Genomic DNA, 14429 nt, shown 5'->3' with positions numbered 1-14429 from the left:
GGAGTTTTAGTTATGGAGCTAGCAATCCTGAAGTCTCTGCTTTGTTGGTAATCCTTGGTAATCCTTCTCCTTTGTCACCTGGACCAAGACTTTCCTGTCCAAGGCTGCAGTGTCTAAACTGTGTGTTAATTTTAGATACCAAACCATTGGAGATTATTGCTTTCTCATGTTTGTTTTGCCTGTTTAAGTGGTAACTAAGTGCTTGCTTGTTGACAGGATGCGTATGGTCCATATTCTCCAGAGGAATGCATATCTTTACCAGTCTACACTAGTGTGGAGAGAGACCGTGTGGTGACAAATATTGATGTACCTTGTGGAGGAAACCAAGACCAGTGGATTCAATGTGGCGCTGCTTTATTTTTAAAAAATCAGTAATCTGAAACTACATTGACTTGTGAAGTTAAGAATCATTTAAACATCTAATTTCTTACTTATTAGAAGAAAACTTTAGATTTGTCACTTATAGTTTTAAAGCAATGGTTTATTAATTCCTGTTTATTTTTTTAAGATATAGTGAAATAATTCTACTTGAATAAAAGTTCATTGTATCTTTGTGGAATATTGTAAAAGTTAACATGGCACTATTCAACAAACTGATAATTTGGGTTTTTTTCTCTAGATTATAATGTGCTCTATTTCTTTCTCAGACTTGCTGAAATCTCTTTTGTTCTGCCCAGAAATATTGAATATAAACTCAAAGTCAGCATTTTTTCTTTGATCTTTTTTTTCATTATCCTTTTGGAACTGTTATTCATATATATCTGTTATTTAATAAAATAAAATTATAAAACCCTCTGTAACTGAAATTGAATGTTTTACTTGAAGATAAAAGTCAGGATAAACACTTCATTCTGCTTTAATGACGTATTACTTGTAATTATATTCCTTTGTATTGGTAGGAAATAATAGGATCGTCATAAACTTCATGTGGAGTTACAAATTCAGTTAGACTACTATCACAGTTGTTATCTAGAAGTTACTGAAAAAAAATATTTATGAAACTACGCTAAATTCCATCAAGAAGCTTCACATAAAGGCCCAAGATAGACAAACAATTCTTTAGACAAACAAAAGAGGTTTTTACCCAGTTATTAAATTAATAGCAGAGGGATATAATAATGCTTTTGGTCTGTGATGTGACAGATGCCTGGAGTCTTTTTCTTAGCTGCAGGATACTCAAGTTTGATTTCAGTAGTCCGTGGTGTATCATGTTGGGATGCTGACATAGCGTTGGTGTGCAATTAGACAAAATCCCAAAAGAAAGAGGAAACCCAGAATCCAGCAGGAAGCAGCATTACTGATGAATGATGAAGTCTCAAAATAAGAATTGAAAGTGTCTAATTTTTAACTGGAATTACAGAGTCACCTCATGAAGATATTTTTAAAAGCCAAAGACAAATAAGCACTTTCTTGGTTTGGCTAGAAAACGAAATAGATGTCCTAGATCTGATATATCTGATATATTTTATATTCATTTGGAAGTAGTATTTAAATTGAGATTATATTTCACTATCCTGATATTTTTCCTTTATGGCTTGAGGGAGGGAGAAGTAAAGCAGAGAAAAGATTGGCCACATCTCCAGGTCAACTTTCTGAAGAAAGTATTTTTCTCTCTTCTTCTCTATTGTTCATTATTTAAACTTGATCTTTTGCCTCTATTTAGAAAGTTCCTATTTTAGTTGTTCTTCTAATAAAAAGCTGTCCTAAAATAATTTTATGCAAGTGCACATACATTTTTTAAATTGAATCCTGTCTAAAAGAAGAATAGATTTATGTGATACTTTTCAGATAATTGTCTCATCTTCCTTTATACATTTAATTCTGATTCTTGTCTTTGAAGAAAATTTTGAAAGAAAATGACAAAATCTCCAGCAGAAGAGCAAGCACTTGTATAAATGTATGCACAAGCTCTGTGAGAATTTAGAGGGTGATTTGCCCAGAGAAAGTATTCTGCTATACTAGACTTTCTTGGAGATGAAAAGTTTTGCTGAGGGCAACTTGGGCTTTCAGTTGCCTTAGACACATGTAAAGAACACATTGCAACTTTCCCTTTTGATCCAACGTGTTTCCATAAACTAGACTGGATTTCAGCTTTCCTGTATCTCAAAACTGAGGGATCAGCTGGCTTTCATTAGTTCTGGCTTCTCTTTTTGTGGACAGGTAGAGAAATACAGATACTGAGCTGTTCAGGTAACTACCTATGTTAGAGCAAAGATGTCAGAAAAGTAATACATTGTACTTTAACCTAACTTTCCCAGATAGTAAAGACCAGATATGTAGTAGATGGCTTTGATGACCCATCGTGCTTGTCATGGAAAAGGAAAATGTACTTTAATAAGTTGTAGAAACCCTGAAATAAATCGTTAGTAGAACCTTGTGGGGATTTTCATGTTTTGGTTTGCTGATTTTTTTTGCCTCTCCTAATTGTAAGCTTCAAATATTCCTTCCACATTGCCAAGTGTAAATATAAAAATTATTTAAAGTCTCTGTTTCCAAGTCTCGTCTTTGTATATATTTAGTCAGGAAGTCCTTACTAATTCTACTAATATTCAGATATTGATGTTGTCGCAAAGAACAGATGTAAAGACAGACCTACCACACTATATCTCTATTTTAGGGCCAGGTACCGATTCAGTTGCTTACTGATAGCTTGTCTGATAGGCCACGTCAGAACTGGCCTATCTCTGGAGTTTTGTTACTTCTTCTATCATTTACTACTGCCACAGATTTAGAACTGTGTAATATTACTCAGCTCACAGCATCAGGAGTTTAGTTCTCAGCAGATGCATTTATGCATTTCTGTCAGAGCACCTTCTCTCTCTGAGTACAAAGTACTGTTAGCCAGCTTAATTAAATCTCCTTTTGTTTGATTCTCCTTTTGGTTTAGAGCCCTTCCACTTTACTAGAACTATTTGTTAGCTTTTGCTCTTTCTGATACCTTCAATGAATGATATGAACAAAACCCCAACCTTCTTAATGCTTAGCTATAGCTAGAACATCAAATTATATTTTCATTTCGATAGAAGTCCTTTGGGAGCCCATCAAGGCTGGTACAGATGTAAAATGCACTCTCTTCCTAGGTGTCTTTGATGTCTTTATTTGTTTTCAGCATAGGACAAAAAAACTGATTTAAATCTCAAACTAGTTTGTCAGCTTGAAATCTATTAGATTTTTAGTTATGTGGTATTATCGTGCCCCCGAAAAACCAAACCAACAAACCCTGAGAACTGTATATTACATTTGCCATGTATTAAGTAGTATGTTCAATACTTATTTTGATTAAGTGATTCACTAATCTTTCTTTCTCATGTCTCTAGTTATAACCCTGATGTTTTGGATGGCTCCCAGGTGACCTAAAGAAGAAAAAAAATTTCTCATGTGTTCCTTGATACTTATTGTCTGTTTGCATTATATAATGTGTCTTCTTTCTACCCAATACTGCAATCTAAATGAAAGATACTATAGGTAACTGCTACTCTCTATCATAGGAATTATATTTTTGGCAGTAAAAACAGAACTGTAGAGTGTTTATTACTACCAAAGTGCAGCTGTATTGCAATCATAGGCCATTCACAAGTATGAATCAGGAAACATAAGAAATAAAAACATCCAAAATGCCTTAATACTCTGACTGTGGTTTGAAGGAGTCTGTTCTGCTATTCATTTTCAAGGGTATAGGAAATTGTAAGACTAAGATATATAAAGAGATCCTAGAAAACACACATAACTACTCTGTAAGCACTCTCTTTTGAATACTTGAGAAAGGCGTATATCTTCAGTAGTTGCAAATTGTTATCAATAGAAATCAAAGTGACAAAATGTGAAGTGAAATAAACCTTTTAAGAATAGCAAAAACTTTGAAAATAATGAATATTGTGCAGTAATATCTGAATGTCTTTAAAATACATTTCTTTTTCTTTTTACAAATGCCTTTATATTTTAAAATGAACAGTTTCTTCCTTTTACACTTTATAGCAGTCAAATTTCTGTCAGATATTGGTGCTGTCATCCATTGGAAGACATGCTGTTTGGTGCATTTAGCAACTTCACAGCAAGTCCACTGTCACAGAGCATGCTGTGTTACTAAACAGAAAATTACATGTTTGTTGAAGAGTCAGACTCACTTTCTGTTATTTGCAATAAACTACCTGTTGTGGTTTTGCCCTGGGTCAATTTACTCCCACCACCTCCCCACAATTACTATTGGTTGAGAGAAGGTTTATGCAGACAAAAGAGACTTGATTGGGAAAATAATATGAACATTTATTACTAGCAAAATAAAACTAAAGAACTATATCTACAACAGTTCTACTTAAGTAAAAGTACTATGTATTTACAGAAATATTTCTCCCCCCTTTATATCAGTACAAGGAGGAGAAGCAGTCTCTTTCTCCATTCTCGGAGCTCCAGGTCTCTTCAGTAACTCTGCAGCACTCTCGTTGCAGCTGGAACTCTTTTTCTCTTGCTCTATGTTGGCCTCCAGGGCTGGGCCTACTCCCGTCCTGGGCTAAGACCGGAGGCTGGGGGTTACCCAGGCCCTGAAGGTTTTTTCTTCCATGGACTTGCAATGAGACACTTGCCTACCATGGATCTTCACCATAGGATCACAGGGGATAATGGCTTGTGAGTCCACCCCTGTTTTCCTGTGGAGGTCCCTCCCCACAGGAGAACAGTCCTTGATAGACCTCTCCAACATGGATCTAGCAGGGATCCCTCACTTGGATCCCAGGCTTACCGGAGCCGTTCTCACTCCGGTGCAAGCCTCTCTCTCAGGGTCGTAAATCTTCAGCAGCAGCATGGATCCCACACACGGATCCAAACATCCTACCTGAGCTGTCTGTCTCCAGCGGAGGTTCTCTAAAGGGTCACAACTCTTCCAACATCCCACCTGAGCTGTTCTTGCCTCATTTCAGTTCTTCTCATGAAGTCTTGGCTTCCTTGTACATCCACAAGCTCCTTTGTGAGCTGCACGGGGGTCTCCTCACCCCAACAATCTTTCACAGGTAGCAGGGATTTTATTTTTTGGTCTTTTCCCTGCTGAAGAGAGAGAGTGAAAGGGGGAAGAAGCAGCTCCCCCACCCTTCAATCTTCTCTTCCAGCTGCCAGCTTCGGCCTTGGACACTTCGTTATCTCTTTGCCAGAATTCTTCTGCAGTGGTTTTTCATCCAATCAGTCAGTCCTCTAAAGTTTTTTTTTTCTTTCACTCTCCTACAGAAGAGCAGGGGTGCTTCAGTGCCACACCTGCCCCCAGCCCAAGCCAGGGAAGGAGGGGGCCTGGCCCCCACTCGGGGGCTGTTGTCGCTTCTACATGGCTACCTAATTTCAACTATGCCACAACCTTCTCTTCCATTTTCTTAAATATGTAATTAGCAAAGGTGTTACTGAGGGTTTTGATTGGCTTTTTGTCTGGAAATCCACCTGGACAAAGCCATCCCCCAGGGGCTGGCTGGCTGGGCAAAACCACGACACTACCTTTCAGAAACAAGAGCTGCAATGGTGATAGAGTATGTCACGTTTTAGTGCTAAGGGGAAACTCTTTATAGTTGATTAAAGATTTTTTTCTCAGAAATTTTTTTTGTAATTTCACTAAAATACAAACGCTACAGTAGAAGGGAAATTAGGCAAATTATGCTGAGTACAAATAGAACTGATCATGCAAATTGTCTTTCCCCCTTTGTTTCTTCATTTCAGCTTTCAGAGATCAGTACTCAGAAGAGCAGTAATTTGTCCCCAAACAGCTACACAATTGTTAGAGCTGAGGGGGGAGAAACCTGGAATCCATGCTGAAAAGCATTAAAAATGAATCATATGAGTTCTTAAACCGATAGACTGTCTTTCATTGACAAAAGTGGGTTTACATAAATTATACTTAATATTGGTTACCATACTAAAAATGTGCAGGCTTGGCTAGGGCTAGATATTCCTTCAGGAAGTTTTACACAGACATTTTTAAATCCCTTTAATTTTTACATTTTCAATTCTTTGAAAATTAAATGTGTGAGTAAGAACTTAGATGTGGAAGAGTCTGAAGACCAATAAAGACTGGATCACATTTGAGAAAACAAGCTCACCAGTTGTGAGTTCTTATGCTGCGTTCTCCTTTGAAGTTGTACAGCTCCGTCAATGCGCTCAAGTTCTTCATAGATTAGAACCCTCCTAGGAAACCTGGCTGCCTGAGAGGCCATCCTCCTTCACCTCAGCTCATCTCCTGCAGTATGTGATGCTGCATAACTCAGCCCCATCTCCTTTTCATTTCAGCCTCTGAATCTGCTTGTAGCAGAACTCACTAATTCAATGTGTTTTAAGAAATGTTAGTCTTTAAGGTCTAGATTTCTTATTTCTAGTTCTCCCAGCTTTTATGTAAGATGCCTAGAAAGCAAAAGGGGAGGGCTTTTTCACTCTCAGTATGTTTGGTACAAACAAAAAGGCTTTTCACTAATGTGTTTTAGAAAATCAAATAATAAATTGTTGTTACTTCTTTAAACAGCTTCACAATAATTGCTTCTAGCATAGACTGCAGTTTGCCTCAGAAATAGTTCTTAGGGAATGATCTTTGTGGAAATTGGAGTGGTTGTTTCCTTTTATTTTAAATTGAATTTAATTTGACTTAACTATAGTGCATAAATAATCATGATAGAGTATACAGAAAGCTTTGCACAGGCCAATTCTAGAGTGGGTGTGTAGGTATGAGAGGCTAGTCAATGCAATAATTTGAGTATTTATTCTGTGTTACAATACAATATTCTACCTTTTTGTTATCAAACCCATCTGCATTGCAGTGTTCTCGTCCAACACATAAATTAACCAAGAGCAGAAATCATTTGAGGACAGTGTAAATTTCCAGTGTTCATTCCTGCTTGATGTAAAGGAAGTTGCCTGAGCTGCAGTAAGCAGGTGCCCAAGAAGGATGTCAGGTATGTGTACTCTAACTGGGAGCAGTTTCTACAGAAGGGTGAGAATTGCTGCTGGCTTTGCATCTCATGAGAAAACAAGCTGCCCCCACTGCCTTCAGAAGTCTCAGATGCGTTCTTCATATCTTCACCCAGTGTTAGACCCACTTAATTTTTCAGAGCAGTAAACATAAATCTTCTTAACAGGTCATCTTTGGGAAAAGCAATTAGTAATCATGCTTATGAAGTGTTCCAGGTAGGCAATGCCATCATCAGAGCTCTATAAATCTTAATCCCTGACAAGGTGAGTTCTCTCCTCGTGCTATCCCACATGGCACTACTGCCACGCATACAAGGGAGGATGTTTCATACGCTTTTTGCTCTCCCTACGAAGATCGTGAAGAAATGTCAATGTCTAAGAGCTTTTTTGGGATGGGCACAGTCATATCACCATCTCCCACTAGGTGGTACTGTGGGCTAGACCCTGGTGAGAACCTTGAGCAGAGAAGTTACAGGGGTTTGGAAGACAATTTATAGTCTATATAATTTTGCATCAGCATTCTGTTCCAAAGGAAATTTTCTTATCAGCAGTGCTGAGTAAGCATCTACGTTTTAAAAAAAATTGCTTCTAGTTAGTTGTGATGTAGTTCTTTTTAGAAATAAGTGATTCAGCAAGTGTATTTCTTGGTCCTTTGAGATGTTTTGATTGCGGAAGTGGATAAGGCACTGACTGACCACTGTGGCCTGTTTCCAGATTTTTCTGTACATCCTCAGTATCTGGGTGGGAAGAAGGAACAGTGGGAGAAGTCTGCCCTTGCCTCCCGGACTGCATCAAATCGAGGAAGGTGATCCTTCCCTACACACTATGGGTGAGACACATCTGGCATTCTGGGCCCAGAAATTTCCTCTTGTAATCAGAGTTCCATGAAGAACCAGCAGCAGAAACAGGTGAGCCTGTATAAATGTGACCATTGCTTTTCTGCCCTCCAAAATAGATGGGAAACAAGCTAATCAGTAGGATTATTCAGGGAAGTGCCTTCACTTCTGGTAGTCACACCTGAAAGCAATGATTAAAAAATTAAAACAAAAGTAGGAAACCATGCCATGACTGCCTCTCAGAACATCACAATGATATCTAAGGTCCTCTTTTGACTTCTTCGTTAGACCTTTTGGAGTTGTACTTTCGCAGGGGAATAAGAGTCCCTACTCCCTTTCACATCATATGGGTAGTGCCTACATATACCCACCGAGCTACATCATATGGCAAACCACTGTCCAAGTTTGTGATAGAGTGCCTGATGCACAACACATCTCCCTCATTGCAAGGGAATGTTGACAAGGTGACCTGAGCACCCTTCTATCTTCCCTAGTTTAGACATAGCCATAGATTCCATGGCTATTTTGGCCAAGATTCTGGACTACTTAGAAGTTGCACTGGGAGAAAGGGAACAGCTTTCAGACACCAAAAAATGTGGCTGACTCTTAAAAGAGAGTGGCACAAGCAATAAATTTGTAGTGGCAAGGGAGGAATGCTTATACAAGAATTACTGGATATTTATGAGCCTTCCAATACAAGGAAGACATTGGAAAACTTCAGAGAGTTCTTTGGAGGCCACCAAGAGGGTCAAGGGGCTGGAGCAAATGCCTTGTGGGAAGACTCTTTAAGTAACTGGCTTGTTTAGCCTGGAGAAGAGACAACTTTGCTGGGAGGGATTTACTGGCAGCTTGCTATTGTCTACAGGGAGGTTATCAAGTTCCATGGGGGGAGGACAGGGAACAGAGTATGTTATAACTGCATATAGAGAAAAATATTTTCCCCATAAGGACAGTTGGGCAGTGGCATAGGTTGCCTAGAGAGGTTGTGCAGTCACCATGCTTGGAAGTACTGACAATTTGACTGGATAAACCCCAGAGCAATCCATTCTGACTTCAGAGCTGACCCTGCTATTGGGGACCTCCCAGGGTCCCCTCTAACGTGAAATGTACTATGCCTCTGTCTGGCAGATTACTTATATGTTCATCGTTCTAAGCAAAGTGTATAAATTACAGTAAGAAAATAATGTAATTTTCCTCTTTCTACTTTGTGCTCCATACAAAAATGACCTGCAAGTCCTTCAGTTTTACTGCTGCCTCATAAGCCATCAGCAAGTTCAGGGCTAAGTCAATGGAAAATGAAGCATTCACAAAATAAATGGATGAATGAAGTGTTAAACCATAATAGGGCAAGCCAAAAACAATTTAGAGGGACCTCACTTAAGGCATAAAAACAAAAATAAATGTTCTGAACACTTCAGAAACAGGATGCCTGCCAAGGAGAGTATTGGGTTATTAGATGAAGTGTAAAATGAGTACTCAGGGAAGGTAAGACCACAACACAAACCTAAATTCTTTACATGAAAATACCTTTCAAAAAAGCTGCGTAGTTCCCACACTGATTTCTCTCTCTCTGTTTTTTTAAATAAGGGATGAGCCTTAGGGATCATCTTAAACTGACCTGTCAAAATAAGAAGTCTTGGAAGAAACTGAAAAAACTGCTAATAAGAAACAAGCTGTCAGCTTCTCATCTAGGAGTCCTAAAGAAGCTCAAGGAACTCAAGCACAATGTTGCCTTGCTACTCAATATGCTGTCCAATCTGTCTTTTAAGTGGGCTGTGGTTCTTGGGAAAGGAAAAGTTCACTTTTTCAACAGTTCTCCATAAAGACTTTTTTCTATGTAAAAATTACTGAAATTGTAAACCAATAAAATTTAATACTGGACTATTTTAAAAATAAGAAAAGTCAGCATAGATTTTTAAGTCATATTTTAGAGGAACCATTTGTTAACTTTTAAAAAAGCTTGAACTTTTCGATGGAGTCAGGAAAATATTTGATATACAGTATATAGGGATTTGTACAATGTGGAAAAAGTTGGGAAAAAGGAACTAAGTTGTATAACAAGAAAAAAAATTTAGAGAAAGATGGAGGGAGAGAGTGAGTAGTGTTGTGCCATTTTACAACAGCTGAGGATCTCTATTTCCTACCTGATCTTTACCAGAGCAGGAATCCCAGGCCAGAATATTTGCTGTCACTCTTCAGTACAATGGTATACTTCTTTAAGGAGAAGCTTGCATTAATTTTACTGCTTTTATTACAATCAGATGTGCTGTGCCCATGGATCTCTTAATGTGTGTACCCTTCATGCCTCTCTCTCAGATGCTGACTAGTTGATCATCCTGAAAGGTGGCAAAGGATTGGTAGTAACCAGCCAATTTTTATTTTGCTCATATTGCTTATATGTCAAATAATTGGTGCAAAGCATATTAACAGTAAGAAGGGAGATTCCTTCCTTCCTTCCTCCCTCCCTCCCTTCCTCCTTTCCTCTAACTCAACTTATATCTGGTTGGCCATTAAAGTGTTAGGAGAGAAGGAAGAATTTTTTTCTCTTGGCAGTTTTAATCCAGTTCATATAAAAGGATAGACAGTATCACACCTTCTTCTAGGGCTTGCCTGGAGCAGCAACAACAGAATTCTAGGAATTAATACAAACAAAAGTATTCTAACTGCAATTCCTGATGGACTCCTGAAGTAACTAGAAAAAGACCTGAAGGTTTAAAGCTGATCACTCGTACAGAGCTGCTTCTAGGAGTGAGCTGATGAGATGTGAAATTCGGCTTGCCACAGGCAAGTCAGAATTGCCCTGTCATGTGTCTGTGATGCCAGTGTAATTAATCCCTGGAAATCCCATTTTTAAATAGCTTAAACTAAATGTTTGAAACATGTTTTATTCTACTGTTCATTGAATTATTTCTCTTTCATTGTATGGAAATGAAATTATCCAAACTGATAAAACTGGAAAGCAGCCTTAACTGAAGTACAAGAAAGCTGTTTTCTTAGCATATTATTAATTGCCTGGTTTTAACAGTACGGGAGACATTTACAAAGCATAGGAAGATCCTTGTGGTGATTTTCTTGGAAGACCAAGAACAGAGCAATACACTGGCCAAAGGACCATCTTTGAACTGAAACCATCTGCTACTGAGCGTTGCTGGAGACAAAAGGAGGATGGGGATGTGGACCTTTGGCTTGATCCATTCTGTGGGTTGTTTAATTCAAGTGAGATTTTACAGTAGATCTCATATGACAGAAATTGTTTGTTAGCTACATTCCATCATGGCCACCTTGAAGACCTATCTAGGGAAGCCTCATTAACATCAATCATCGGAAAGCATAAATGCCATGGAAAACTCAGGAAATTTACATGGACACTCCGAGCAGCTGTAAATCAATGTGTCCCTGTTGTCTTCAGGGAAACTGCTGGTTCACATCAACTGATGAAATGCCTCACTGAGTTACTTTGACCTTAAACAGCTCTGTGCAGTGGGGGCAGTGGCTTGTTGGTTTTTTGTTTGTTTGTTTGTTTGTTTGTTTGTTTTTCATGGGCTGATTAAGAAATTTATGCTGTTTTTTCCTATAGAAAAATGATGATTCACTAGAATAAAATGCTTCTGAGATGGAAAGCACATTGAAACCAGTCCTAAATAAAAGATTAAAAAAAGTTTTCAACACTTTGGAGTGTCCCTTTAAGACTGATGCAATACAGAAGATTTTATCCCTTACTTCATAGGGATTTTCCATTTTGAAATCTAAACATATTTCTTCATATCTAAAAGGATACCAAAATAAGTTCAATGATACATCTAGGATAAGCCTAATTCAGTTTCTAACAAATTATCCAATCACAAAATAAAATGTCTTCAAGCAGTTAACACAAAAATTACATGTAAAGAGAATTAATTTGCTTTGTAAACAAAGATTTGATTTAACCAAAGATATACAAGTACATTTTTTGTAACTAAAGGGACCCATTTCTGCATTTAGAAAGTTTGGTTTCCAGAGTCTGGCCACTTTCAACGTACATACCATAGTCTTTGCTCCAAAAACATGACTATAATTTTGGATCACTTCTGGATGAATTGCCTACCTATTCATAAAACGAAAGAATGTGGCACTGGAAATAATTTTCCCAGATTACAATAGCATGAGTAGTACAGGTTTATGATAGGAAATAAGCTGTAGTCTCTGTGTTAGAACATGTGCCCTGGTTTATCATGATATTTTGTTCCTAGAGATTACTGCAATAATCTGGGTTTGTTCAGGGTGCTGGAATGGAAATATAAAAAAATACATATTTTCAGACAAGAAAGAAGACTAAAAAAATTTCAAATTCAGATACTAAAATGGCTATTGCCCAGAGCAAAAAGTACAGAAACCAATCTGAAACCACAGAAACCAACATTTCCCTTCAGAATTCAGAATATGGGGTGTGATATTTTGATAATTATGAATGGGATTTTGGACATGCCTCAGGCTCACTAATCCTTTGGAGTTATGAACCTTATGAAAAAAATCTCATCTTGTGTTTTTAAGGATTTCATGAGAATTTGATATTCAGCAAACCCCAGGTCTCTCAGATTTTTGCTGAAGTGTTGACATAGGCTTTTACTTGGGAATAATACCAGGGTATTTTTCTCTACATAAAATTGCTCTCATCAGTATTTGAGTGTTTTCTAACCAAGTTATCTGGTCCAAACTGGGACCAGATAAGGCTTTCACCTGGCTGGGCAAGTCATCCTCAACTGTCATGGTGGGACCTAAAATCCCAGTGTAGCTGTCGGTCCCAAGAGCCTTGCCCCAGTTCCTGATGCTACCTAGGAGGAGCGGCAGAGCAAATAGCTTTGGCACGTGCTGTCTGTCAGAGAACACTCCCTATCACTGGGGTTTGCTCACCTTTATTTTGCAACCCTTTTTTTTCTTTAATTGAAAGTGTAGCAATCCTTTCACCCTGTGTTAAAATTAGTTTGTAAAGTAGGTGGACTGAACTATCTGAAGGTTGGCTGATCCATCAGAGGATCCAGGGAACTGGAGTTCTGTCAGCCTAACCTCAGTGCTGAGGAAAGTTCTGCAACAGAACATCTTGGGTGCAATCATACAGCATATGCAGGACAACCAGGGGATCAGGCCCAGCCAGCACAGGCTTAGGAAAGGCGGGTCCTACTTGACCAACCAGATCTACTTTTATGACCGGGCAACCTTCTTGGTAGATGAGGGAGAGGCTCTGGATGTTGTCTGCCTGGACATTAATTAAGCCTTCGTCATCATTTCCCACAGCATTCTCCTGGAGAAGCTGGCTGCCTGTGGCTTGGGCAAGTGCACTGTTTGCTGGGGGAAAAACTGGATGGATGTCTGGGCTCAGAGAGTGGTGGTGAATGGAGTTAAATCCACTTGTCAGCTGGTCACCAGTGATGTTCCCTAGGGCTCAGTATTGGGGATGGTCCTGCTTAATATCTTCATCAATGATCTGGATGAGAGAATCAAGTGCACCCTCAGTCAGTTTGCAGATGACATCAAGCTGGGTGAGAGCGTTGATCTGCTGGAGGGCAGGAAGGCTCTGCAGAGGGAACTGGATAGGCTGGATCAATGGGCCAAGGCCAATTGTATGATGTTCAACAAAGCAAAGTACCAGATCCTGTACTTCAGTCACAACAACCCCAGGCAGTACTACAGGCTGGGGGCAGAGTGGCTGGAAGCTGCCCAGAAGAAAAGGACCTGGGACTGTTGGTCAGCAGTGGCTGAACATGAGCCAGCAGAGTGCCCAGGTGGCCAAGAAGGCCAGTGGCATCCTGGCCTGTATCAGCAATAGTGGGGCCAGCAGGACCAGGGCAGTGATTGTCCCTCTGTACTCAGCACTGGTGAGGCCACACCTTGAATCTTGGGTTCAGTTTTGGGCCCCTCACAACAAGAAAGACATCGAGGTGCTGTTGTCCAGAGAATAGCAAAAGAGCTGGTGAAGGGTCTGAAACATAAACCCTACTAGGAGAAGCTGAGGAAGCTGGGATTGTTTAGCCTGGAGAAAAGGATAGCAGAAAAAATTTCTTCACTGAAAGAGTGTTTAAGCATTGGAAGAGGCTGCCCAGGGAAGTGGTGGAGTCACCATCACTGAAAGTGTTCAAAAAAATGAGTAGATGTGACAGTTCATGATATGGTTTAGTCAAAGGCTGGACTTAATGATCTTGGAGGACATTTCCAGCCTTAATGATTCTATGATTCTACAATCTCTTGAACTTAGAAATATTTTCCTCCATGAAGTCTTCAGTAAAAGGCCTTTTCAACAATCTGAAAAAAGATGACTTTTTCTCTCCAAGTGCTTTATACAAAGACTAAACTATGATGTCTTGACACCCTGCTTTCAGAGCAATAATTGATATAAAATGCATCACATCCATGGTGATCAAGGTCATTCACCAATTCAACTGAGACAATTCTGAGGGGACTGTGGCTCCAAGAAAGTGGTTATGAAAACTGACCTCTTAAATGTGTGTTGAGCAAAGCAACCAAAGTAGTGAGAAAATGTAGTATTCTAATGTTTTTCCTTTTTAAAATAGATAATTAGAGTATAAAATCACGGAATTTGGAGCGACACTTTAAGTAGACAAATACCCAAATTATTTAAAACTCTTTAAAATGGATGAAATTTTAAGTAGACAGTATAAATTAAAATAA

General features: G+C 38.9%; 1 protein-coding gene across 2 annotated transcripts in view; it reads left to right on the top strand.

The window, feature by feature from the left end:
* DYNC2H1 (dynein cytoplasmic 2 heavy chain 1) overlaps positions 1-1708 on the top strand; it is a 159298-nt gene extending 157590 nt beyond the window's left edge. Inside the window, exon 89 of one of the 2 annotated variants that reach the window (XM_027902215.1) lies at positions 217-1708. In XM_027902215.1, coding sequence (XP_027758016.1) covers positions 217-375 — 159 coding nt within the window. In that variant the 3' untranslated portion in view covers positions 376-1708. The remainder of the gene's footprint in view (positions 1-216) is intronic. The other variant, XM_027902216.1, reaches the window with a different exon arrangement.
* The last annotated feature ends 12721 nt before the right edge of the window (positions 1709-14429 follow it).

This window comes from Empidonax traillii, unplaced genomic scaffold (assembly GCF_003031625.1).
Source record: "Empidonax traillii isolate 1590-97213 ecotype Southwest subspecies unplaced genomic scaffold, ASM303162v1 scaffold853:size531304, whole genome shotgun sequence".
NCBI lineage: Eukaryota > Metazoa > Chordata > Aves > Passeriformes > Tyrannidae > Empidonax > Empidonax traillii.
Note: the sequence above shows the minus strand (reverse complement) of the source record. Positions and strands in the feature narration are given on the sequence as shown.